This window comes from Camelina sativa, chromosome 14, assembly GCF_030686135.1.
Source record: "Camelina sativa cultivar CO46 ecotype springtype chromosome 14, ASM3068613v1".
NCBI classification, from domain to species: domain Eukaryota; kingdom Viridiplantae; phylum Streptophyta; class Magnoliopsida; order Brassicales; family Brassicaceae; genus Camelina; species Camelina sativa.
This window is the reverse complement of record NC_141893.1, coordinates 4364107-4389717: the sequence shown is the minus strand read 5'-3', so window position 1 is coordinate 4389717 and position 25611 is coordinate 4364107. Positions and strand designations below refer to the sequence as shown.

The 25611-nt window shown below is 37.1% G+C and overlaps 6 protein-coding genes and 1 pseudogene across 17 annotated transcripts; 5 read left to right on the top strand and 2 right to left on the bottom strand.

Moving 5' to 3' along the window:
• The first annotated feature begins 16 nt into the window (after positions 1-16).
• LOC104739704 (uncharacterized) lies at positions 17-6499 on the top strand. Of its 11 annotated transcripts, none has more exons than XR_015579180.1 (11): positions 17-540; positions 663-946; positions 1399-1498; positions 2387-2443; positions 3001-3106; positions 3211-3293; positions 3485-3546; positions 3657-3753; positions 4077-4337; positions 4708-6253; positions 6341-6499. XR_015579180.1 is itself a non-coding variant. In XM_010460142.3 (9 exons), the coding sequence occupies exons 2-9, from the start codon at positions 726-728 to the stop codon at positions 4131-4133; spliced, it is 777 nt and encodes a 258-aa protein (XP_010458444.1). In that variant the 5' UTR covers positions 17-540; positions 663-725; the 3' UTR covers positions 4134-4655. The 11 variants fall into 11 exon arrangements, 4 of the variants coding, with proteins under 4 accessions (XP_010458444.1, XP_010458443.1, XP_087339079.1 ...); XR_760053.3 differs by lacking the exon at positions 6341-6499 and having other exon boundaries at positions 4708-4848; positions 4983-5204; XR_015579179.1 differs by lacking the exon at positions 6341-6499 and having other exon boundaries at positions 4654-4848; positions 4983-5204.
• On the bottom strand, positions 4676-6230 carry LOC104739706 (putative aldo-keto reductase 1; annotated as a pseudogene). Its single transcript, XR_015579178.1, has 5 exons — positions 6008-6230; positions 5713-5913; positions 5455-5627; positions 5262-5364; positions 4676-5137 (listed from the first exon to the last, which is right to left on the bottom strand). The product of XR_015579178.1 is annotated as a putative aldo-keto reductase 1 (transcript).
• Positions 6500-7016: 517 nt separating the features above from the next.
• Positions 7017-7866, top strand: LOC104739703 (uncharacterized). The gene has a single exon (XM_010460140.3). It carries the CDS (start codon positions 7037-7039, stop codon positions 7769-7771), a length of 735 nt encoding a protein of 244 aa, XP_010458442.1. The 5' UTR covers positions 7017-7036; the 3' UTR covers positions 7772-7866.
• Positions 7857-9505, bottom strand: LOC104739702 (uncharacterized). The gene is made up of 3 exons (XM_010460139.3): positions 9109-9505; positions 8807-8922; positions 7857-8708 (listed from the first exon to the last, which is right to left on the bottom strand). The coding sequence occupies exons 1-3, from the start codon at positions 9368-9370 to the stop codon at positions 8040-8042; spliced, it is 1047 nt and encodes a 348-aa protein (XP_010458441.1). The 5' UTR covers positions 9371-9505; the 3' UTR covers positions 7857-8039.
• Positions 9506-10951: 1446 nt separating this feature from the next.
• LOC104739701 (F-box protein At1g10780) lies at positions 10952-13663 on the top strand. The gene is made up of 4 exons (XM_010460136.3): positions 10952-11260; positions 11963-12763; positions 12855-13132; positions 13221-13663. The coding sequence occupies exons 2-4, from the start codon at positions 11986-11988 to the stop codon at positions 13455-13457; spliced, it is 1293 nt and encodes a 430-aa protein (XP_010458438.2). The 5' UTR covers positions 10952-11260; positions 11963-11985; the 3' UTR covers positions 13458-13663.
• Positions 13664-13946: 283 nt separating this feature from the next.
• Positions 13947-14775, top strand: LOC104775106 (uncharacterized). Its single transcript, XM_087482952.1, has one exon. It carries the CDS (start codon positions 14013-14015, stop codon positions 14514-14516), a length of 504 nt encoding a protein of 167 aa, XP_087339078.1. The 5' UTR covers positions 13947-14012; the 3' UTR covers positions 14517-14775.
• Positions 14776-15126: 351 nt separating this feature from the next.
• LOC104739700 (alpha-glucan water dikinase 1, chloroplastic) lies at positions 15127-25136 on the top strand. Its single transcript, XM_087485748.1, has 33 exons — positions 15127-15583; positions 15999-16282; positions 16489-16530; positions 16637-16737; positions 16848-16926; positions 17052-17143; positions 17242-17395; positions 17653-18048; positions 18152-18259; positions 18383-18478; positions 18576-18716; positions 18808-18896; positions 19129-19263; positions 19444-19606; positions 19918-20007; positions 20075-20260; positions 20392-20454; positions 20533-20595; positions 20704-20763; positions 20863-21015; positions 21142-21225; positions 21449-21625; positions 21714-21820; positions 21922-22135; positions 22219-22322; positions 22474-22606; positions 22786-22911; positions 23254-23364; positions 23707-23805; positions 23884-24057; positions 24160-24252; positions 24342-24457; positions 24553-25136. Exons 2-33 carry the CDS (start codon positions 16034-16036, stop codon positions 24755-24757), a joined length of 4203 nt encoding a protein of 1400 aa, XP_087341874.1. The 5' UTR covers positions 15127-15583; positions 15999-16033; the 3' UTR covers positions 24758-25136.
• Positions 25137-25611: the final 475 nt, after the last annotated feature.

The following is a 25611-nucleotide window of genomic DNA, read 5'->3' as shown; positions in this document are numbered from 1 at the left end:
TATGCCAAGATCGCCCATCGAAATCTAGATTTGATATCTACTTATTATTGATGCCTTCAGAGATATCTCTAAAAGTTAACAAAGCTCATTGGTTTAAAACTCTTTTTTTTTTTCTTTTTTTTTGGTAAACATATACTCAAATCAATTTTGCAAGATTTTATAACTAAGAAGAAGAATAAATAAATAAAAAGGAAAAAAGGAGCCAAAAGAAAATAATAAAGGCAAAGGCATAATATTGAATACAAAAGTGGCTCTCTCTGCAAAACAGAGAAGAGATACAAAAAACAAACCAATTACTACTAAACAAACAAACAAACAAACACACACTCTCTCTCTCTCTCTCTTCATTCCCCATTGGAGTTTGCAATTTGCTGTCAACTCCTCTCATCATCTTCTTCTTCTTCTCACATCGCATCTTTTCATTCTTCAATACTCGCCGGGGGAGCTGTTTCCGGCGTCTTCTCTCTTGTCGGCGCTGATTAGAGCTCTTTCTGTAGCTTCCTGGAGTGCTCTTTCTTCTTTGTTGATGCCAAATCTGAGGCGAGTTGCTCATCTTATGTTTTTATGTCTCTTTCAGTCTTTTTCCTGACCTTTGTTTTTTAAATTTGATTCCGTCTGCTGAATTCTGAATTGCTAAAACCCTAAACTGGATATGTTTGTAGGCTCAAATTCATCAGCTCTTCAATAATAATAATATCATCAGCTCTCTAAGGGAGGGAAGGGGAATGATTCCAATGGATTATAATAATAATAACCACTGCGCTCCTAGTTCTAGCACCACCACCGGCCTTGTCTTTCCGGCTAATTACAGTGTAAATGCGATTAACGGGTTTCCTCACCCGGCTGTGGATTCTTCGGCGGCTGCTGGAGTCAAACAAGAATCCAATGCTTTGGTTATGGATTGGTCCGTTGAGGAGCAGTATGTTTTGGAGAACGGCCTTGCAAAGTAGGTATCTTCTTTTTTTAATCTGCAAAAGTGTCTTGTTCATTCGTAGCTTTTCGAACTATATGATTTAATTTTTTTTTTTTTGTTACAAAAAACAAAATCATAAAGTTGAAATCGGGAATTGTTTTTTTTTTATAAGAAATCAATAGTGGGCACATTATATTCTCAATGGTGGACTATTAAAGTATGTTCCTTTGTTCCTTCCAATATAAAGAAGAGAAGTATCGCCTTTGTGTGTTCCATGAAACGTTATATAGCGTATATTGTTAAAGGTTTGGGACCATTAGTCAGTTCAGGTTTTGCTCTAAGTAACTCATTTCTCAATATTGATTTTGTTACGAATGATTAGCTGAGATTGTTTTCTGGTTACCTTGGGTTTCTTAGAGCCTGTAATGTTGTTCTTCTATTTGTTCGCATGCATGATGACATCTTTATTTCTTTTCCGTTTGTAGATTAAAAGATGAACCGAAAATTTCAAAGTATGTCAAGATCGCTGCAACTCTACCTGATAAGACTGTAAGGGATGTAGCATTGAGGTGTAGATGGATGACGGTAAGTTTGTAATGTTTTACTACTTTTTGTTTAAGTTTCCTTGGGCTGTGTTCATACTTCTTGTTTGTTTATGAGCATATTTGTCATCTTCTTTTTGCTTGCTAGAGAATTGCTTAGCAGTTTCTAGCATTCTTTTTTTTCAAATCGTATGTGGCTGTTATTGGAGGAGGGATATTACTGTTAAAAGCATATGCTTAATATGAGGGTATCAGCATAATGATGCAACTTTGCTTGTGTGCTTTTTCATAAAGATAAAGTCCTACACAAAAAGAAGTTAGAGGTTCTATTGATGAAAAGTATCCCTGCCATGTCGTAAAGATTGTCTAAAGACTAGTAAAGGATGACCAAAAAGAGAAAATGACAAGTATTGCTGACGCTATATCAGTCTTTCTATTAGCTTTTGAGTCCATGATTGTTGAGGGAATTGTTGGAAAAGGAAATAAGCCTAAAGCTTTTTCTTAATTATTTCTTTAGTTATCCTGATATAGATATCTTACTTTTATGGGTGATCCTATCCTTTTTGTAGTTATAGAAATTTATGCTGTCTTTGATCAGAAGTTCTAATAAACCTATGGAGTTTTTTTAAATGATTATTTGCCCACAGCATGGGTTACATACATCTTAATGTTAATTGTTTTTCTGTTTGGATAATAAAGTGGAACGAAGTGAATTAATGAAGTACAGTGCTATTATCATCATATTACCATCTCCTTCATGTCTCTGTCCTGTCATAATTGACCTGAGTTCTCAATCAGATATATGATGTAATCACAAAATCACTCCCTTTTTCTTTTCATTGAGTGCTTGTTCTTTATTTTATCTTTCACTTGATATCTATCATGATCTTTTTAAGTTTCTCTTGGCTAAGTTGGGCATCTTTTTTCACAGCGAAAACGGAGGAAAAGAGAAGATAAATATGCCGCTAAGAACCTTAGCAATAGGAAGGTATGCTTGGCCACCTGAACCTTTCTTGTATCGTATTTTACTAGCGGATAGATTAATGGAGCTAGGTGGCCTCATTTACTATTTGGGTTAAAAGAGACTTTCCCAAAGATGTGACTTTTATTCATGCAAATCTGTGAAAACGTTTTCAACCAAGAACCTTAACTATATAATTGCCTAAATTACTTGTATGGTGGGTTTTTCATGAGAACATATTTTGTTAGTTCTTGACTAAAGAAAAAATTACCACCACGATCGGTGTTTGTTGTAATTGACTGGACACTCATTAAAGTTTCTGATCGGTTTTCCATTGACTGATGGGCAGCAAATGATGTGGATCCAACTATGCAGAAGTATTAGCATATGTTACTTTAACATCAGTATCTGAGCTTATGGGCATATTAGTAATGATAATTTTTTTGTAATGATTGTTATGACATATATTAAAGGGTTAGTATGTGTTTCATACCATGTGCATTCTCTTTGCTGGGTCTTATGAGCTTTGGTAAATCAGTATACTTTTGAACTTGGTTCTAAAGACCATGCTTCTTCATGTTAAGGTGGTGGATACATCCCCAGAACTGAACATGCTATCCAGTGTGCCACAACAAAATGCTTTATATGTCATGAACAATACGTGCCACAGTTCACGCATGCCTTTTGAAGGTCTAGTGCTCTTTTAAATTCTTTGCTCTTCTGGGTTGTGTGATCGTGAAAAGAAATGAAATCAAATTGTCAGCTAGGTTCCTTTGTTGAACTCTTCTTCTCAGGTTCAAGTGAAGCGGTAATGGATCTTCTACAGCAAAACGCTCAAGCTTTAAGTCAAATTTCTAACAACCTCTCTGCGTGGAAGGTAATTTATTCCTGCAATCTTTTGGGGTTAGTTGTGTGAGAAGATTAACGGACCAAAATTGTCAGACAAGATAAATCGAACATTGTATACCAGATTTCCCACTTGAAAAGAATTTGATACTGTTGGGTTTGGTTTCTCATTATCCGTTGATATGTAATTTGCTCACAGATATCCTAACTTAGTGCATACAGCTGCAGGATAACATCAGTCTCTTTCATCAGGCAAGATATAATATCAGCGTCATTCTGACTGAGTATGTGGATCCATAGCAAATTTGTTTTTCCCAATTGAGACATTGCATCTGTTTTCTTTTCCGTTCTATAATCAAAGCTTCAATTGCTTAACGCTTACTTTCTTCTGCAGCATGAAGGAAATGCCTGGTATCATGAGCCGGATGCCGGCTCTGCCCGTTTCAATTAATGATGATCTCGCAAGCAGTTTATTATCGAGTACAACACAGGTAATAAATTTTGCTGTAATATGTCAAAATAGCTAATCCTGAAAAGTTCTCCATGCGACCTCAAATAAGCAGAGCTTCTTGACCCTAAAAGAGTAAAAGTGTTAAGAATTTGAGTTAATCTATCTTGAACAAAGACATTGTCCTTGCGTCATGTTAAGAAACTGAGTTAATACTCTAGCAGAGCAGAGCCAGGAATGGAACAAAATAAGATAAAAGATCTTAACATATAAACCATTAATGTTCTTCAGTTTATTGATCTCGGTGCATTTTCCTTGGAAGCTTACCATGTTTGATGTTAAGTTGATTGTTTTCCTGTCTCACAGCCAGTATCTTACACCATTCCACCAAGTGTCCACCTGAAGCAAGAGCCGAGAAGTTGATGGGGAAAGCCGGATTTTGACCGATGCTAAAGTATATAGCTTAAGTACCTGGTACGTGGAAATGTTTTCGTGAACGACATGGGAATGTTATCAACTGCAGCCGCCGCTTCAGGACACCAGATACAACAATCGGTATTGGTTAAATCCTTGTGCTCTCGGGTAATTTGACAGAGATCGATGAACTACACTCCCTCTAAGGCCAAGGTAAAATCTTTGACCCGCACAAAATGCTCTGACCGTGGATCAAACATAGGATTCCTTGAAATTCATAGAAGACGGCATAGGTTGATGGAACTCAAAAGCCTTTTGCTGTAATCTTGTTGATGCTTAAATTAGTATAATAACAGTTCTTCTGAGTTTGGTCTTCAGAGGCCGATTATGTGTAATACAAATTCTAGTTAAGGCAATAATTTTTTATCCACTAGGTACATGTTCTTCATTTTCGTAGTTTATGATGTGATACAAATCATTGTATGTGTATATCGTCACCTTTCTCAATTCATTGTTAAAATGTTTGCAGAATCTTCAGTCCTAATGAGAGATTTACTTCAAAGTTTTATTACTATTACGACAGAAACAGACAGACAATAATGTAGCTAAAAGACGACAATGAAAAGTAGTTCAGAACACAACTCAGCACGATGGCAGAGCAAAACTATTACAGCTGGTTTATGCAGTCCAAGAAGACAATGGTGGAGTTTCAGAATTCTTATAGGTAACTATATTGTGTCTGATCTTTCTCCTTTCACAGAACCTGGGCGTCCCATGGCTTCAAGCTCGGCCATCTCTTCGATAGTAAGTTCTACAGATAAAGCTCCTATGTTCTGATTAAGGTTTTTGATCTTGGAGGTTCCGGGAATTGGGCAGACATCATTTCCTTGGTGATGAACCCATGCCAAAGCTAATTGCGCAGGCGTGCAGCTTTTCTTTTCTGCCATAGCATTGACCTTTTCATAGAGAATCTTGTTGTGGTCTAAGTTCTCTTGCTGAAATCTTGGTAAACCCTGGAATAGATCAAAACATAGTTTTAATAACAACATACCGAGATGATACTCATTTCTCGTCTTGACTACGCTTATCTGAGACAGTGACCATTCATGTAATCATGTGATGAACCCATGGACTTGCCTTTCTGTAGTCACCATTGTCCATATTCTCAATGAACTTAGGTCCTGCAGCAAAGAAGCCCCGTCCCAGAGGACTGTAAGCTACAATTCCAATCCCCAGCTCCCTGGAGAAAGTAAAGCAAAGGATGAACATTACAAGGTGAAGATATTAAAATTATAGTAAGGAAGAGGAATGTTTGCTGAAGATTCTGCACCTGCAAGTAGGAATTATATCTTCTTCAACATCTCTCGACCACAAAGACCATTCTAATTGTACCGCAGTTAGCGGGTGAACAGCATGGGCTCTCCTTATAGTCGAGGCAGAGGCTTCAGACAAACCAGTGTACTTTATCTTCCCCTCTTCAACTAGCTTCTTTAGTTCTCCAATCTTTGGACAGGGAGACAACACCATAACAGTCAGCTCATGGATTCAAGAAAGAAGAAAGATTGCCAAGAAAATAAAAGAAGCTTACAGTGACTTCAATGGGGACAGTAGTATCGATCCTATGCTGATAATAGAGATCGATGCTACTAACTCCTAAACGCCTTAAGCTCGCTTCACACGCAGCCCTCACATAGGCTGGATCTCCCCTGTAACCCCATTTCTCATCTTCATAGAGAATCCCAAATTTGGTCGCCAGTTCCACTTTCTCCCTCATCCCATCTTTCAAAGCCTGATTACATCACATAACAAAACAATTTCAAAACCCTAGACCCTAGGCATCTCAATAGAGTGTGGAAAAAGATGGAAAATCTCGAAGTCAGAACCTGGCCAAGGAGCAACTCGTTGGTCTCGGGACCGTAGATGTCAGATGTGTCGAGGAGCGTGATGCCGGAATGTAATAGCGTGGTGAATGAGAGCAACGAGATCTGTCTCCACCTTGGTAGTTCCGTCGAAGATGGAAAGTCCCATACAACCAAGACCTTGAGCCGAAACTTCAAGACCTTGGCTTCCAAGCTTGATCCTTCGCACTCCACTTGCACTCGCCATGGATTCTAATATCTCTTTGGAAGGTTTTAAAGATTCCTCACACTTTTGCAATTAGTTAAAGCTGTAGATCTAAGAATTTAATGAGTTTTTTTTTTTTTTTTTGCAAGCAGTTTCGAGATGAGTTTATAAGAGCGGAATCCAATTAGCTATGCCGCCAACTTGAACTAGCCTATTGCTATCATAGTCAATGTAAAGACGAATTTGAAGTCTAAAACAAAGGGTCAAAGTTGAAAAATAATAAATAATCAAATATCTTTTTTTTGTTTTGACCTCAAATATCTTAACATTATGGGCATCAAAGTCTTGTAATAAATTTTACGTTATTTTGCAGTATTTTGATATGTCTAAAATCTAAACAAATAAATATCTCTGCACTATTCGCGTCAAAGAAGGAACAATCTTGTAATAGAACTTAACGTAATTTGCAGTATTTTGATGTGTGTAAAACAAGCACTAGCAAAATCTTATACAGAATTAATGAATTTTTCTTACACTTGAAATATATTTTGAATTTGTGTCAATTAATGGGATAGTCTTTCAGATTTGGCAAGTGTTTCTTTACCTAAGAAATAGTAAAGTTATAACAAACCACCAGACTAAAATCGACTTTTCTATCGTCGTTCCTAATTCCTAAAAGAGAGATAAATAAAAACACAAGCTTGCGTCATATCTCAGGATTACTTGCCTTTCAAGTCATTTTCCAAAAAAGAACTACTTTCTTAAACCAATTAAAATTTGGTTGCCTTCCTTTAAAGCTCATAATATCACCCATTTACCAACAACTTTCCAAATCTTTTCATCTCTCCATGAATTCTATTAGCACCGGAGCAGTTGAAAATGTCGAATTCTCCATCCAAAATCTAATAAGGAGTTGGTGCAGACGGCAAAAATGGCGACAACTCTGCCTCTTCTCTCCAAAAGAACAACAACAAGAAGTACTCATCTCCATCAAACAACAATGGAGAATCACTTTATCAGAGTTCCTAGAGTCATACCAAGTTCACCTTTTCACCATCTTCTTGCTTTCTCTCGACATCATCTTAACGTCCCTCGAATTGTCTTCTTCTCTGCTCTCCTGCACATCAGTCAAGAAAGCTGAAACCGAGAATGAATGGTTCCGCTGGGGAGGAACCACGATTCTTAGCATCCTTGCCGTTAAATCCATTGCACTGGCTGTTGCTATGGGGAAATCATTCTTCATGCAACCGGGTTGTGTAATGGATGGTGCACTTGCGATTGTAGCTCTGATTCTTCAGGTGCTTCTTGAGAAGAAAGGGACAGGTTTCATCGTGGTGGTGAGTTTGTGGCGGGTTCTGAGGGTTGTGGAGACTGCGTTTGAGCTTAGTGATGAAGCCATTGAAGTGCAGATAGATAGAATCATCAGCCAGTTTCAAGCTCTTAGTAAAGAGAATAGAACATTGCTAGAGACTCTTGCAGAGAAAGATGAAGTAATTAAGAAGCTAGAGGAAGAGCTTAATCACTTCAAAGAAAATGGCGATTTTCTAATTGTGAAAAACCAACCATATCTAGGGAGGCTATAAAAACTCAATATATGCAGAATCTGAAATCCCCTGTTGTATTAAATTTAATAGATTGTTTAAAGCAGTTAATTCAAAGAAGTAACAATTAAACTCAAGCTGCATCTCATTAGAATAAAGAACTTATGTTTCATACAACCTTGATGAGGCCATTAGTTCTAAGAAGAAACACTGACACGTCCTTCCCAGAAGAATCAAGATTAAAAGAGAAACTGCTTTGGCAATTTCGGTAAGAAAGCTTCATTTAAAGACTTCAACACAGAGAAGGGTATTAAGCTGGAGTTGGTGTTGGTGCCATCACTGACGCAGGATCAAGAATTTCGCCTTCCAGGTTTGTTGAGATAGTAATACGTTTGACTTCACCAAAAACTGTGTTGTCTAGACCGAGATTGTTAGCACTACTAGATGTTTGACTGATTGTTTGAATGATGTGTGCAAAATGGTCCAATCTCTGCTGAAGGTTGACTCTTATGGTTATGACAAGATAAACCTGAACAAGTACCGGTGGAGATAATGTAGATCCATGTATATTGGTGAGTCGGAAATAAATACTCTCCTGTGGCTCCAAACACAACGTAACCGCAAGTTTACCACTTAGATTTCGAGCATGGCGGCTATCTCGTAGTATCTCGGACATTGGTATATTGAGTGTAAAATTGAGAAGATTCCCTACATATCCAATGGAAGGTACAGGGATAGATCCACTGGGATCTACAGAGATTCCCCCAGGAAATTTCAAAACCTGAAAAGAATGTGGCTTCCCAAAACATGTTGTGGTCAGGTTCAGCTTCGATCTTTGTTCAAACAGGTTAACAAAAGACGATCGGAGTGAATTTAACGACTGTGTGCTTATTTCGTAGCCAGCAGAGACAGGTACAACTGCAAACTCCACATCTGTATACTTACATGAACATGACTGACGCAGAGACAGAACAGTCACCTGTTCAACAGTAACTAGATATATATTAGCCCTCTTATTAAAAGCAGAAATCAAAAACACTACATTGCATAAGTTTTTAAGAAAATGTTCTTTATAACCTTGGTGTCGTTCGAAAGAGGTATGCTCCGAAAGATATCATCCTCTAGTCTTCCTTTTTGGGAGATAACCTCAGAAACTGGTTTTCGAAGTTTGAAGGAAGCTTGTACTGAAGCAGCTGGTTTAAAACAAAAAGAAGCAAGAGAAATTTTTTAGATATAAAGTGTGTCAGTCATATGAGATCTTTCAAGACTCACTACTAGAACCAGAGACAGCTTATGTACTTAAAGTCTCCACCTTTAAATCAGTAAGGGTTCTCTTAAAATCTGGTAAAGTATTAAACTTTTTGTTGAAAGACACTTACCATTGTAGTTCATTGTATCATTAGCATGGGGTTGAGACATGGGCGGAGCTAGTGTATGAGATCGACTGGGGAATAGGCAGAAGATCGTAGGAAGAAGAATCGCTAAGCTTACGACCAAAACAATGAGACATCGGAGACTAAAGAAACGCGACAGAGCAGAGTAACAGCTCTGACCGAAGAATCGAGAAGCTTGATGAGGGTTCTCAGGGTTGAGGTTCTGCTGCTGCTGATCGACATCGTTCGCTCTTGGCTGTTTTTTCATTGCAAGAGTGAGTATATGAAAAAAAAGAACAACTCAGGTGATTTTGTCTTGAGGAAGAAGAAAACAAAAGAGGAGGTTGGCTCAACCAACTTTTGAGCACAAGAAAGCTAATAGTGAAAAAAGGTGGTGTGGTGTGAGAAAAGTAAAACATGATCTTACAACATATATATATTAGTCATTCCATCTGGATATGTTTTTGACATCTGGATAACAAAAAAAATAAAGAGCCAATTTGAGAGATTTTCTTTTAATGAGAGCTAATGTAATATACTCCCTCTATTACACAAAGAGTGTCATTTTGATACATTGCACACAAATTAAGAAAAACTTGAATTATACATATTTGTCCTTATTTAATGAGTAATTAATTATTCAAATTTAATAAAAAGAGTTTTGCGTTAAGAGTAGAATAAGAAATTTGATGTAAAAAATTATATTGGAAATATAAAGTGACATTCTTTGTGAAACAAAAAAATCAGTGTAGAATGACACTCTTTGTGAAACAGAGGGAGTATATACTTTTTTTTTGTCAAAATTGTTTACTCATTAGGTATGGTGATGTTTATCAATTTTTGAAATCTTTGATACAAAAAGTTTCTATGTATATTTTATAGTTTAAAATCATATTTAAATATAAGTTAATTGTGTTCAAATACATGTGGCGGTAGTCATTTATTCGAAAAGACGCGGGTAATCAGTTTTGAAAAAGTGCAGGTAATCAATTTTTTTTTAAAACGCAGGTAATGATAAGTTAAATTTTTAATAAAATATAAAAATTGAACATATCAGTTAATTAAATAGAGAAGTAAGCATTTCATTAAAGAAAATATCTTAACTTGATCAAATAAAATAGTTGCATTTATCATATTTTATGTGATAGAATATATGAATTCAACTATGTCAATTTTTTTTGTTAGTAATTTTAATATAATTTCACTTATATCATTAATTGTTTTTTATTTTTATTTTTAAACAGTATATTATGAATGTTCTATTTTTTAAAGAGAAAAATGGTTTGTGTCTTTTTTTTTTTTGATAATAAATGGTTTTTGTATACTTCAGATATTTCATTACAATGAAAGTAGAAAACAAAAATCATACCAAAAAAAAACATCATATGCAATTAATAAAATAATAAACTAAAAGAGCAACATGGCATAAAATGGTTTTCAGTATATATTAGGTGTGCTTCTTTTGTAATCTTTACATACCCTTCAAATAGTATAGTTTAATTTAATAAAATATAGATATGTTTTTACAAAAGAAAAATATCTTTTTACCTGTAACCCACTTTCTTACCTACACAATAATAAAAAGGTTAATTTTATTATTAATTAGTTTCCTAAATTTTAATTCATAATATCTTCAAGTTTATATTTTGCCAAGCTTCTTCATAAACTTTACAAGGTATATAATATAAAATAACCTAAAATCTACACCTTTCCTTAAATTTTTTTTTATTGTCAATAATATCTACAATATGCAGGATTGAATCCAATGGTGAATCAATAACAATACTAAAGACAAATTATTATGTGTCATACATATATCTGCCTTGTATTAAAAAAATGAAATACACTCACTACACTAGGGCTACACAGTTGAAAACTTGAAATTAAATAAGAAAAACAAATAAAAAATTATTTTTAAAAAAGCTGCGGAAATGTTTTGTAAATTTGAAAAGAGAAAGTGAGATCTCTCTCTCTCTCTCTCTCTCTCTCTCTTTTATTTTTCAAAATTTGAAACACTCCGCCATTCCGTCTCTCTTCACGCGCCACTCTCTCTTTCAAATAACCCAAAAATCCCCCTTCTCTTCCTTCTCCCCAGATTTGAGATTTCAGTTCTTGCTCTATCTCGACCCAACCCCCAGATTTAGAGATTTATTATTCAGTAAGATACTTAAACTCTCTCATTTGCTTTTCTTCGCACCTTCTCTTTTGTGTGTGTGTGTGTGTGTTTTTTTTAAGGGGCTTCTTCTTCTTCTTCTTCACCTGTAATTGATCTAATAAGAAGCTCATCTTACAAAAATGTTTGTTTTTTTTTCCAATACCCTTTAATTTCTCCCGGGATCTAATCTGTGGATTTTGTTTGTCTTGTAAATAGTTTTGCAATGTGGGTTTCATCTCTTCTTCTTCTTTGTCTCTCGATTCTAACATTTTTGTAGCTATTTTTGTTCCTGGAAAAATGTGGTCATTCTAGGGTTCTTGTTCGATTCTGTCTTGTATTTGGGGCATTTGTTATAGGATATTATCATATGAGCTTGCAATTTTCAGATCTCTAGCCTAATTATATTTGGGGGGAATTTATCGATAGCTCTCTCAACTTAAGATCTAGACATTAAAAAGAAATTGTGTATTCAATTTTGCTTTCATTATAATGTTGCTGTTGAGAATTTTTTTTTTTTAATTTTATTTTGGGGGTTTAGTTAGTACTTAGTTGTAGTAGTAGACAAGCTTTGTCATTTTCGATATTCATGGATTTATGATGATGATGATGCCCATTTAATTGCATTGAAGATGTGTAATTTTATACTACTATAGTTTTGTTCATTTTAACTGACTGACCCACCAACTGTTCGATGAATTGTCTCAGCCAACAAAAGAAAAAAAAAACAAATGGACTCTCTTCCTGATGCGCTCCTTCAATACATTCTTTCCAACATGACCGCTGCAAAAGATGTGGCTGCTTGCAACTGCGTCTCCAACCGATGGAAAGAGTCTACTGACTCTGTTCAGAAAATTACATTCCTCCGGAATTCTTTCGATAGCATCATCTCCAAGACTGATGATGATGATGATGACACCATCTCCAAGACTGTTGAATCTGACACCATCGTTCGCAAGATGATTTCCTCTTTCCGTCGTCTTGAGGAGCTTGTGGTCTACAGCCCATTCTCTAGCTGTGGTCTAGCTTCTTGGATGACGCAAGTGGGTTCTTCTCTTAAGCTATTGGAGCTGAGAATGGATAATCTCGCTAGCGAGGATGCTATTGTAGAGGGTCCTTTGAAGCTTGACTGCGTTGGCGTGGCTAAGAATTTGGAGACTTTGAGGCTTTGGGGTGTTTTGATGATGAGCCCTCCCAAGTGGGATATGTTCCCTAACCTTCGCTGCCTCGAAATAGTTGGAGCAAGAACTGATGATGCCACACTGTGTCATGCTCTCCGTGCATGCCCGAATCTGAGTAACTTGCTTCTGCTAGCCTGTGAGGGAGTTAAGTCCATATCGATCGATCTGCCATACTTGGAGCACTGTAAGCTGGATTTCTATGGACCAGGTAACAGCGTGCTAGTCCTCACTAGTCCGAGGTTACTGTCCCTTGATGTTCAAGGCTGTAGCTTTATCCGAGTCCCTGAAACCAGATTCTTAAAGACCCTATCCATCTCCAATATTGCTGGTAAACATTTATGAGCCTACTACTTGTTTGGTTCCTTCCATTACCATCTGCAAATGTCATTTGTCTTACTTTGTCTCTGACTGGTTAACAGGGAGAGTTTACATGGTAGATTTTCATAACCTTTCCTCGCTTGAGGACTTGTCGATTCGGGGTATACAATGGTGTTGGGATGCGTTATGCATAATGCTGCAGCAAGCAAGAGACGTGAAGCGTCTCTTTATGAAGGTCGAGTTCACGGGCAATGAGTCCCTTCAACCTTTTCCTGAGATTGATTTTGTCGAGTTCTTCAATAACCATCCAAAGCTTCAAACATTCGACATCCATGGAGCAATGTTCGCTGCACTTTGCCAGAAGAACAGCCTAAAGAAGGTAAAGATACACTCTTCTTCATCAGAAACGTTCCATATGAAATCAAAATCTTACTTACCAATAATGTTAACCTCCATTCTCTTTGCAGCTTGAGACAGGATTTGCAATACCGTGTTTGGAGGAGGTTACTATCACAGTAAGATCTCCACTGAACGCAGAACAGAAGATGAACACGCTCGAGTCGCTTGTGAGATATGCAAGAGTTTTGAAACGAATGGTGATAAGGATTCTTCGGATGAAGAGCAATCACAGCAGTGCAGATGATTTCTGCGATGACATCTGCAAGTTCCGGTACATGCATCAGCATCTTGTTAAAATTGAATGAAATAATTCTTTTACCTGCTAATCTTAAAATTTCGGCCATTGATTTCTGTTTCTCATTGTATTCGCTGAGCATTTCTAGTTTGAACTCTTGGGTAAAATTTTTGTTTCCTGATTCATGGTTTTGAACTTTTGACTCTAATGCCATTTTAGAACTTTTCCCTGCTGTTGTTGTCTTTAAAAGGAATGATATGAACACATTTGGTTTTACTGTTTTCTTGTTCTTATATATATATATATATATATATATATATATTTACATTAGTTCTCGTATACAAATCAATATTAATATACTTACTTATGTGTCAATCAAACACCTATTTTCATATGCTTAAAAAAGATAAAGAAGATAATCTCCTAAAAACAAGACAAACCTCACAGATTGCATTACACTACCAAAATAAAACGAGATAACGCAAAACACGCACAGCCAACAATTTCATAACCATAAAAAAAACTTCTCTATATATAACAACGTTACCTCCAGCATTGAAAAATTACCTAGTGCTAATTCTTCTCTAACAAACTAAGATTTAAAATAAAGAAAGACTCAAATAAAATGGCGGGCCGCGACACATTCCAGCTGCGTTTCGTGGCTGTCGCGGCATCCGCCGCCGTATTGATCTTTCTCATGGCTGGTCAAGTCGCGGAATCGCGCATGATCAACATCTGCTCTCACACAGCGTATCCATCTTTGTGCCGACCTCTAGTGAAACGAATCACGAACCCTAGACGAGCCACGCACCGAACCATACAGGCGTTAGAGGCCAAGACAAAAGTGGCTCTAGCCGAAGCAGCTAGGTTCAAAGACGGTAACCAAGCGATCAGCACGTGTTACGGGACGTTGAGCGACGCGATATACAATTTGGCGAGTGCGAGGAAGAGCATAAGGAAACGCGACGTCGTGGGGACCAACACGTTCCTAACAGCGGCAGTGTCAGATTACGGCGCATGCGTGGACGGGTTTATTGAGACGGGTCAGGTTAATGCGGTCCAGAACGTAGCGGTTGACTTGAGGAAGATTAGCAGCAATTGCTTGACGTTGTCTACATTGATTAGCTGATCGATTAAGAGAACTTTTTATTAATTTTTCTCAAAACAAAAAAAAAAACAAAAAAAAAAACACTAATTAATTTCGTCTATCTTTTTTTTTTTTTTTTTGTTGTTGTTATTTTTGTTTTGGGGGAGGCTGTTTGTTGATCCATGTCATTCGTATGTAACGACGCCACTGGGTGTAATTAATTATATTTTGATTTCGTGTAATTAACAATTGCTAGCAGAATTTTTTCTTATGATATAATTCCAAAAATTTGTTGGAACAATTGTTTTCCATTCTTTTCTTTCCTTTTCAGCCTTTGATTTTTATTTATCAACATGCATTTATACATGTAACATGTCACGAGGCAAAAAATACAAACGAGTTTGGATTGTAAACTATTGGACCATATTAACATGTATGTATTCATTTTTCACAATGTGTAGGAAAACCTCTTTGTAGAGAAGCACCCACACACAAGAAAACACACAAAATAAGCTTAGCTAGCAAAAGAATTGACATGATTGAACAAGTGGGCTTTTGCTTTGGGACACTTACAAGAATAGAAAGATAAACAAAAATATCTTCAGCACAATTCGTGGTTTGTGAATACAAGATAACCCAAAAAAAAAAACATGTCGACCAAATTTTTTAAAAAAAAAATACAAGAGAAGAACGAACGAATCATAAAAATATCAAAACAAAAAGACAAAAGAAGCAAAAAAAAAAATCAACGGTGAGAAGATTCTTCTGTAAATAAAAATTAGGAAAAAAGGGAAAATATAAAGGAAAAAAAGGTGGGGTGGGGTACACAAGTGAACCGTCCATCAGCGAGCGTATCAGTGGGATTTCTAATCCCCGTGCCGTTCCTCCTACGTGACTCGAATCACGAAGCGCCACGTAGCGTAATCGCTGGATAAAGTTCCGTTTTAACTTCGATTACACGTGAGTGAGTGCCAGTGAAGTAGTCCAAATACCCAAAGAGAGAAGAGAGACCCAGCAGCACCACACTAGTAGTCAAATTCTGGGATCTTCATCTCTCTCTCTCTCTCTCTCTGATTCTTCAGATTCTTTGTTTCGGTTCGCCAAAACAGGTGATTTTGATTTTGAATTTTGAATGTACCCCTTCAATTCCGATTTGCTTTACTGTTTCTGTTATTCGAGTTTGCGGAATTACAATTTTATTTGGATTGAAAAAAAATAATTTGCAAAGTTTTCGCCACTAAAGCGAAGAGCCGATTCTTTTCTTCTGTATGTAAAAATTGCACATGTTGTTGTTCCATTGGCTCAAGTAACTAATTTGAGAAGTTTGTCTTCTAACTGAAAGTTAAAAGAACAAAAGAAAACAAGTGTTTTCTTTTTTTTTGGGGTTGTCTAACTTAAACTCTCTGTGTCATTAGATTCTTCTTTTTTGAGACAAAATAGTATAACTTGTTCCTTTTTCCATCTATATGTCAAAAGCTTGATTGTTTTTTTTGTATATTATATAATCTCTACTTTACTTGACAGATCCGGCAAGTTTTGATTCACCGAAGAAAGAAAGCATGAGTAACTCTGTTGTCCATAACTTACTAAACCGGGGTTTGATTCGTCCTGTTACTTTCGACCATCAAAACAAGCTCAACTCTTCTTCTTCTTGCGTTCCTTCTGTTTCTGTTAATTCAAAGAAGATTAGCAGATCCAATTTGTACGGGAAAGGTCTTAGTAAGACAGGTAGGACTCTCATCACTGAAACTGGTAGACCTGTCTCTTTTGTCCCACGAGCTGTTCTTGCCATGGATCCTGCTTCTCAGGTACTTTTCATCACCAGTATTGACATTGTTTTTTGAATGTGATTAATTTTGGTTGCAACTACTCAATGTATGTTAGATGTTTGATGTCCAAAAACTCTTCATAGACCTGTGTGAACTGATAGTTTTACTTGCTTGCTTGAGTATATCAAATGCATATAAGATGGTTATCATATCCATATGTGCTAAATTTTTTCATCCTTGGACAGGCAACCGAGAAATTTGATCTTGACGGAAATATTGACTTACTGGTATGTGTAGCCTTACGGATAGTAAATAATGGATATTATATTCTTGTTGGGATTTTGTAGCCACAATATTTATGCAATGGTAGGTTTTATGGATGTAATTGAATAGGTCGAAGTCACTTCTACAGCTGTAAGAGAAGTAAATATCCAGATCGCTCATACAAGTGACTCATTGCTTCTTCACTGGGGTGCAATTCGTGACAACAAAGAGTAATGCCCTTTGTAAATCATGTTCAACTTGCCTAGTTAATAGGTTTCTTCAAGCTTGTTATGGCACATGGTTTAATTAATTTTACTTTGTTTCTTATTTTCCGTGTCAGCAAATGGGTTCTACCTTCTCGCTCTCCGGATAGAACTATAAACTACAAGAACAGAGCGCTTAGAACTCCATTTGTGAAAGTAAGTTTTGAATTCATTCCTCAACGTACATTGAATCGCTACTTGTTGTGATGGTATGATTTCCAGCTGCTACCTGTGTGTGTAACTTAAGATTTCCAAACAATGCTTTGGATTTTCATTTGCAGTCCGGTGACAACTCTTACCTTAAACTAGAGATAGATGATCGTGCCATACACGCTGTTGAGTTTCTTATTTTTGACGAAAGTCGGAACAAGTGGTGAGCATGTTTTCTTCTCTTCTTGCTATTAAGCCAGAACATAGAGCTACCTAGTTCTGTTTAATTATTGTCGTTTCTCATGATCTTGACATATGCAGGTATAAAAATAATGGGCAAAATTTTCGTATAAACTTACCCACGGAAAGGAATGTGGAAAACAGAGTTTCTGTTCCTGAAGACCTTGTACAGATCCAAGCATATCTTAGATGGGAACGTAAGGGTAAACAAATGTACAACCCTGAGAAAGAGAAGGTAAGTTCAGGAATCACTTTCTGGTACAACTTTCATTTAGATGTTAATTCTGGTATATTTGACTGATCAGCAAATGAATGATTATATTGCCAAAATAATACTTGAATAAGATTGATTGGTGTCATGAAATAAGTATATATCGTTGGTTTATCTGGTAAACCTGTATAGATATTGGATGCATTTATATCAACTACTCTTCATTTTGGGTATATCCATTATTTTGAAGTGAAGTAGAATAATTAGTCTTCGATTAATAGGAGGAATATGAAGCTGCCCGTATGGAGCTACATGAAGAAATGATGCGAGGTGCTTCAGTGGAAGATCTCCGAGCAAAGTTGTTGAAGAAAGATAACACTAATGAATCTCCAAAATCTAATGATACTTCATCCAGTGGACGAGAGACACAGACAAAAGTTTCCAAACAACCAGAGCGTAAAAAAAATTATCGCATTGAGAAGATCCAGCGTAAGGGAAGGGACCTGAATAAGCTTATCTATAAGCATGTTGCTGATTTTGTTGAACCAAAATCCAATTCTTCAAATGAACCACGGTCCTTAACAACTCTGGAGATATACGCCAAAGCAAAGGAGGAACAAGAAACCACTCCGGTCTTTAGCAAGAAAACATTCAAGCTTGAAGGCAGCGCGATTTTGGTCAGTTGAGAGTATCTCTCTTTCTCTTGTTTCTATATCTATTTGGGTTGGATATACATCCACAACTATTTCCTAATGGCAAGTCATTGCATCTTCTATATAGGTTCTTGTCACTAAACTTCCCGGAAAGACGAAAATTCATCTGGCAACTGATTTTAAAGAGCCGGTTACCCTTCACTGGGCTTTGTCACAAAATGGTGGAGAGTGGTTGGTAAGATATTTCTTCTTTATTTCTCAAACAAGAACATACTTTGAAATTAAGATCATCTGCTTCTCAATCACATGTCTGGTTTGGTCTCTTTTCCTCTAAATTTATGAGATATTGACACTGCAGGACCCACCTTCAGATATACTGCCTCCAAACTCTTTGCCAGTACGTGATGCTGTTGATACAAAACTGACCATGACATCAACAGATCTTCCTAGTCCGGTATGACTGACCAAACCTATTTATATACTGTATATGTTTACTACCATTTGGATCCAGAGATGGTATGTAAAAGGCCTCATGTTAACCAAAAATGTAGGTTCAAACTTTTGAGCTGGAGATAGAAGGCGACAGCTACAAGGGCATGCCGTTTGTACTCAATGCTGGTGAAAGGTGGATTAAAAATAATGACAGTGACTTTTATGTGGACTTTTCTAAAGAAGAAAAACATATTCAGAAGGTTCCTCTTCCTTCTTGGTCTGCTATAAACCACTTTCAATTGCACCCTATTGTCCCATAAATGCTTAAATTTCAGTTGTTCTATTTTATAGGATTATGGTGATGGAAAAGGTACAGCCAAGAATTTACTGGATAAAATTGCAGATTTGGAGAGTGAGGCCCAGAAGTCTTTCATGCATCGGTCAGTTTTATGGTCAAGCATCCTGGTTCTTATTTCGTTTTTCAGACTTTTAGAAGTTTAATTAGTATTCCCTATTCAAAACATTTGCTACTCAACTTTACGTGTTTCGTTAGTCTTTATCAAAATTATATTTTTCAGCGATACATCTCTTTTGTGCATGAAGTGATTTGCAACTTCCAGTAAACACTCTGATTTTTCTGAAGGGTCACATCTTGCTTTTTTTTCTTTCTAGATTCAACATTGCAGCAGATCTTGTGGACGACGCAAAAAATGCTGGTCAACTGGGCTTTGCAGGGATCCTAGTCTGGATGAGGTTTATGGCGACAAGACAGCTTGTGTGGAACAAAAACTATAATGTTAAGCCACGGTACAGTTCAAATAGTGATGAAAGTTTAGACTCTGCCCACCTCTCTTATTCAGCCCCAAGGGAAATATAAGCAAATCTTATGGGAGCCTTCTAAGTTGTTCTGACATCTGAAAATGATACCTTCATTTAATTGAACATACATCGTCTCATTATTTTACACAACGCACCACTTTATTTCAGGGAGATAAGCAAAGCGCAAGATAGGCTTACGGACGTTCTCCAGGATCTTTATGCAAGTTCGCCAGAGTACAGAGAACTTTTGAGGATGATAATGTCTACTGTTGGTCGAGGGGGTGAAGGAGATGTCGGGCAGCGAATCCGAGACGAAATTCTAGTCATCCAGGTTGGTCTTTAGATTTCTTATTATCTTTAAAAGAAGATTTTACTTCCGACTGAACATTGAAGGAAATGAGGAGAAAAGCTCTACAAGAATAAATCCCCAAAATTCCAGGGTTGGAAGTCTATTTCATTAACTTTCTGGGAATGGATTCCCTATTTTTCCTACTCTCCCACACTTTTCTTTAATAAAACAGAGTTGTGGCCGTGTTGAGCATGTCTATCTGGCTTATTAAGATGATGGGAGTCCCTCATTACTCATTAGCCTGTAACTTCTATATTCATATGAAGCATTAAGAGTGAACTTTCTGCTTGCAGAGGAAAAATGACTGCAAGGGTGGAATTATGGAGGAGTGGCATCAGAAGTTGCATAATAACACTAGTCCAGATGATGTTGTCATCTGTCAGGTATTGGAGCTTGTGCCCTTCCGGTTCCAATTTTATAATCCTTCTTTTGACACTTTTATTGCTGTAGGCATTGATGGATTATGTCAAAAGTGACTTTGACATGAGTGTTTACTGGAAGACCTTGAACGATAATGGCATAACCAAAGAGCGACTCTTAAGTTATGATCGTGCCATACATTCTGAACCAAGTTTTAGAAGAGAACAAAAGGATGGTCTTTTGCGTGATCTTGGACACTATATGAGGACTTTAAAGGTTACTTCCCCATGTTTATGTTAGTTGCTTTGTCGAATATAGGATTCTTCAGCAAACTTGGTCTTATTTCCTCCTTTTCCTTTTCTTACTAAGAGAAATCATATAATTTGTGGTCTTCTTTGTTTTTCTAGGCTGTTCATTCAGGGGCAGATCTTGAGTCGGCTATTCAAAATTGCATGGGCTACCAAGATGACGTAATGCCACTATACTGAAAAGTTACAGTTAATGATTCTTCTTGGAATTGACAACTGAAAATTTGTGTTGTCCTTCAGGGTGAAGGTTTCATGGTTGGGGTGCAAATAAATCCTGTATCAGGACTGCCTTCTGGATATCCAGTAACTTTTCTCTCATGTCTCATCTTCCTTACTCATTTTAAGAATTTAATTCACCTGTCAAATCAATACAACTTACAGTCTTACACTGTGTGGTACTTCCCTCAACAGGACTTGCTTCGTTTCGTTCTAGAACATGTTGAAGAAAAGAATGTAGAACCACTTCTTGAGGTGTAATGTTTTCCTAATTACTAGGCCGATTTTATTTATACTATTTAATTTGATTACTTTGATTCTTACATTTACCATGAGAATAAATATGTGGTGTAGGGTTTGCTTGAAGCTCGCCAAGAGATAAGGCCGCTTCTGATGAAGTCCCATGACCGCCTCAAGGATATGTTATTCTTGGACCTGGCTCTCGATTCTACTGTCAGAACAGCTATTGAAAGAGGATATGAACAATTGAATGATGCTGGACCTGAGGTTAGTCTTCATTCATCATCATGATAGTTTGTTTGTGAGCATCAGTGTCAACAGTTACAGATTGGCCTTTTTTTCATCTTTTCTTCCAGATAATTTATTTTCTTATTTAATGCTTTCTTATCGCAGAAAATCATGTACTTCATCAGCCTAGTTCTTGAAAATCTTGCCCTTTCTTCAGATGACAATGAAGACCTTATCTACTGCTTGAAGGTAAATTGAATAAACAGCCAATTTTCCATGTATATTATGTAACATTATCCGTAGACTGGTTTCATCAAGATTTAGCATCTTGGATTCTTTAATTGTGTTTACTCACATAGCTAAGTTCTATACATAGTTTAGAACTCTCTACGTCGTCCTATGGCTACAGGTCAATGGCGTAATACGTGAAGAATTTAGACAATATGCATGATTCTAATCTTCTGCTTTGCAGGGATGGCAATTTGCCCTCGACATGTGCAAGAGCAAAAAAGATCATTGGGCTCTGTATGCAAAATCTGTTCTCGACAGAAGCAGACTAGCACTGGCAAGCAAAGCTGAGAGGTACCTTGAAATTTTGCAACCATCGGCTGAATATCTTGGATCTTGTCTCGGCGTCGAGCAATGGGCTGTAAGTTACACTTCTCTGAACCTGTCGTCCTATTTCTTCCGTATCTTACTATAGAGAGGTTTAGATATTATTTTAACTACTTTACCAGGTTACCATATTTACTGAAGAGATCATTCGAGCTGGATCTGCAGCAGCACTGTCGTCACTTGTTAACCGACTTGACCCAGTTCTTAGGCAGACTGCAAACTTGGGAAGGTCTGTGACTGTGCTTCTGTAGCAACTATCAAGTTGTATATATTGTCGTCCGGTAGTTAAACATCAGAAAATCTAATGTTGCTTCTTTTTCTCTTGATCAGTTGGCAGGTCATTAGTCCTGTTGAGGTCGTCGGATATGTCATTGTTGTGGATGAATTGCTCACTGTACAAAATAAAACCTACGACAGACCTACAATTATAGTTGCAAACAGAGTGAGAGGAGAGGAGGAAATTCCTGATGGTGCAGTTGCAGTTCTGACACCTGACATGCCGGATGTACTATCTCATGTTTCTGTTCGAGCAAGAAATGGAAAGGTAATATATCTCGTCATGTTGTCAAATGGTTCCTAAATGCTTGTGACCTGTTCATTTAACTTTGTCTGGATTCTCATTTGCAGATCTGCTTTGCCACATGTTTTGATTCTGGAATCTTATCCGATCTGCAAGGAATGGATGGAAAACTGTTGAGCCTACAACCAACCTCTGCAGATGTAGTCTATAAGTAATCATCCTTGTTTGCTATATTCCAGATAACTTAGCTGAGATATTCTCTCCTTTTGTTGTGTTAGACAGATTAAGTAGAATTGCTTAATTCATTTTGAGAGGAAACTTTGGGCAAAATGATGTTCTTACTTATTTTTTGTTTTCCTCAGAGAGGTAAACGATAGTGAGCTTTCGACTCTAAGTTCGGACAACATAGAAGATGCCCCTCCAAGCATCTCTTTGGTCAAGAAACAGTTTGCGGGTAGATATGCTATATCATCTGAGGAGTTCACAAGTGACTTGGTTAGTGTGTAATGTTATTGGATTCATACTTTCCCGTCTGAATCGCTTTTAGTAGCTCTTTCACTTCTGTTTTCATAATAAAGATCGAATAAGATAGTTCGTTAATTTTGTATGAACTTTCTCATGTTTTAAATATCTGACTTCACGGATTTTGGTGATACACCCCCATTATTTTCTAGGTTGGTGCTAAATCAAGAAATATTGGATATCTGAAAGGAAAAGTTCCTTCATGGGTTGGTATCCCAACTTCAGTTGCGTTGCCATTTGGTGTTTTTGAGAAGGTTATCTCCGAAAAGGCGAATCAGGTAGGATAATAGACACTCTCAAATCATTCTGGCTCAAAACAAATATGAAGACACTTTACTGAAATTTCGCTACCCGTATGGTTTATTTGTTCTTTACTGGTGGTATTCATCTGGATATATTAGAGTATAGATTGTTCCAATGCTTCTCTAGTAGTATTATGGAATTGCTAAGAACATACATATCTTTCATGAGGTCTCCCCAGAAGTCCTGATGCCTTGGTGTGCATGACTATCATGAAGTTATTGCTGTCAAAACCAATATATCTTGAGACTTTGCTTTTCCATGATTAGCTTCACCCTACCTCACTTCCCACTCACTCTCTTTCCTTCTGAATGTGGCAGACGGTGAATGAGAAATTGCTAGTATTGAAGAAAACTCTTGATGGGGGGGACCAAGGTGCTCTGAAGGAAATTCGAGAGACACTGCTGGGACTAGTTGCACCCGCAGAACTGGTATGTTCATATTTTTGTTAGAAACTTGAGACACAACTCTGATCTGAGCTGCGGTTGTTTATTTTCGCAACACATGCTGTTAACCACAATAAATTATACGTTCGGACCCTAAAGCGCTGTTCTTTGGACTGATTCCGTACCATCAAACCATTTTGCTTTTAGTTTATGCATATTTGTTGCTTAACTTTTGGTATTATCTGCCTAATGCTGTGGATCAGCTTGATGCCTAAAATTCTAATAAGAGTGCATTTGGTCGGAAAAGCTTAAATTTCCTTTGTGGAAATTGAGTGAAATATAGAGAATTGCTAAGATAAGTGCCTCTGTAATGGTTCTGGTGCTCAGGTTGAAGAACTGAAAAGTACTATGAAAAGTTCTGACATGCCATGGCCGGGTGATGAAGGTGAACAGAGATGGGAGCAAGCTTGGGAAGCCATTAAAAAGGTGAAATCTTGAGTATAAGGGGCATTGCTGTTTAATATGAAGATGTCAAATCTCACTAACCGGCTATCTAAATTTCAGGTCTGGGCTTCAAAATGGAATGAGAGAGCGTACTTCAGCACGAGAAAAGTAAAACTGGATCATGACTATCTCTGCATGGCTGTTTTGGTCCAAGAAGTCATCAATGCGGATTACGCATTTGTTATTCACACAACGAACCCATCTTCTGGAGATTCATCAGAGATTTACGCTGAGGTAAAAGCTCCTTGTTCCCCTCCAATCCTACTCATACCCGGTATGATCGGGTTCTTCTTCCAAGTTCCAACTTCACTCTCACTGTTGTTTTTTTGGTTTCAGGTTGTCAAAGGCCTTGGTGAAACTCTTGTAGGAGCATATCCCGGTCGGTCTTTAAGTTTCATCTGCAAGAAAGACAACCTCGATTCGCCTCTGGTACTAAAGCTAACCACTGGTGTTTTATTATTAGAAACTGCGAATAGGATATTATCAAACCTGCTGATGAGATTTAAAACATCATTCAGGTGTTGGGATACCCAAGCAAACCAATTGGGCTGTTCATTAGACGTTCAATCATCTTCAGATCTGACTCCAATGGAGAAGATCTCGAAGGTTATGCAGGTGCAGGCCTTTATGACAGGTAATATAAACAGTCTCAAAACCTCTTATTGCTTTCTTGATCTCATCATTTAACAACACCTTAACAAGGAACCTCTCCTTCCTTTTTCTTTGTAGTGTACCAATGGACGAGGAAGACAAAGTTGTGCTGGATTACACAACAGATCCTCTGATTACTGACGAGAGCTTCCAGAAAAAGATTCTCTCAGACATCGCACGCGCCGGAGATGCAATTGAGAAACTCTATGGAACTGCACAAGACATTGAAGGTGTGATCAGAGACGGGAAGCTCTATGTCGTCCAGACAAGACCACAAGTGTGATCAAATTCTTCGACCACTTGTGTTACGTTACGTTTTCTGCCCAGTAAACTTCTTATTTGCTCTATAAGCACAGAGTATAGCATAAGCATATAGTCGATTACAATATGTGTAGTACAAAAACATTTGGCATTACCATTAAGATATAAAAAAAAAAAAACAAGTGTTAATTAGAGTTGGGTGCTTCCAGCTTTTCTGCTTTTGCTTCTTGAAGTTTGACTGCAACTAAAAACTGCGTCGTTTCAGTAGAGTCAAAAGACTCATAACATAGATAGACTACACTTTTTAAACTCTTAAAGTTAAATTCTAGTTACCTTAGGTAAGTTATATTTAACTATATGGGGTCAAAACTATATCAATAAATAATGATTTTTCCTTTTTCCCGAGTAATTTTCGTTTGAGCTTTTACACGCCCGTAATTTGGCAATATTCACGAAATAATTAGATGCAATTAAAGATGATCCTTTTTGTTTCTATGTTAAGTTAACTGCCAAATGATACATGTCGATTCATCCACCACTCTCTTTGACTTTGTTTTCTGTGTTTCTTTCTCAGTTTTTTGGTTTGTACTAATTTAATATATGTAATATGTACTGGAATCTCGCAGATGACCTTCTCTGAAGCCAACCACCACACCAGTTAGTTCAGTTAACAGAAATGCATATCGACCGACATTTAATGCACACAAATTCGGTTGTGTGTATGTTAATAGAAATCACAATACACAAAGATCACACAACGGTTTGACCATATGATCCAACCACCATGCAATAATGACATACATTTGTGTATAAATCATATATATGGCGGTTACTGCATACCATAAGCGAAGCAAATTATTGGTTATAAACATAAAG

Excerpts from the sequence above, each read along its gene's own strand:
- LOC104739704 (XM_010460141.3), top strand. The coding sequence starts at position 726 with ATGATTCCAATGGATTATAATAATAATAACCACTGCGCTCCTAGTTCT. Across the intron at positions 2,444-3,000 it reads AGAACCTTAGCAATAGGAAG|GTGGTGGATACATCCCCAGA; the intron begins GTATGCTTGGCC and ends CTTCATGTTAAG. Across the intron at positions 3,107-3,210 it reads TTCACGCATGCCTTTTGAAG|GTTCAAGTGAAGCGGTAATG; the intron begins GTCTAGTGCTCT and ends TCTTCTTCTCAG.
- LOC104739703 (XM_010460140.3), top strand. The coding sequence starts at position 7,037 with ATGAATTCTATTAGCACCGGAGCAGTTGAAAATGTCGAATTCTCCATC.
- LOC104739702 (XM_010460139.3), bottom strand. The coding sequence starts at position 9,370 with ATGAAAAAACAGCCAAGAGCGAACGATGTCGATCAGCAGCAGCAGAAC. Across the intron at positions 8,923-9,108 it reads TGATACAATGAACTACAATG|CTGCTTCAGTACAAGCTTCC; the intron begins GTAAGTGTCTTT and ends GTTTTAAACCAG. Across the intron at positions 8,709-8,806 it reads CTCTTTCGAACGACACCAAG|GTGACTGTTCTGTCTCTGCG; the intron begins GTTATAAAGAAC and ends ACTGTTGAACAG.
- LOC104739701 (XM_010460136.3), top strand. The coding sequence starts at position 11,986 with ATGGACTCTCTTCCTGATGCGCTCCTTCAATACATTCTTTCCAACATG. Across the intron at positions 12,764-12,854 it reads ATCCATCTCCAATATTGCTG|GGAGAGTTTACATGGTAGAT; the intron begins GTAAACATTTAT and ends ACTGGTTAACAG. Across the intron at positions 13,133-13,220 it reads AGAAGAACAGCCTAAAGAAG|CTTGAGACAGGATTTGCAAT; the intron begins GTAAAGATACAC and ends TTCTCTTTGCAG.
- LOC104775106 (XM_087482952.1), top strand. The coding sequence starts at position 14,013 with ATGGCGGGCCGCGACACATTCCAGCTGCGTTTCGTGGCTGTCGCGGCA.
- LOC104739700 (XM_087485748.1), top strand. The coding sequence starts at position 16,034 with ATGAGTAACTCTGTTGTCCATAACTTACTAAACCGGGGTTTGATTCGT. Across the intron at positions 17,396-17,652 it reads ACAACCCTGAGAAAGAGAAG|GAGGAATATGAAGCTGCCCG; the intron begins GTAAGTTCAGGA and ends TTCGATTAATAG. Across the intron at positions 20,261-20,391 it reads ACTATATGAGGACTTTAAAG|GCTGTTCATTCAGGGGCAGA; the intron begins GTTACTTCCCCA and ends TTGTTTTTCTAG.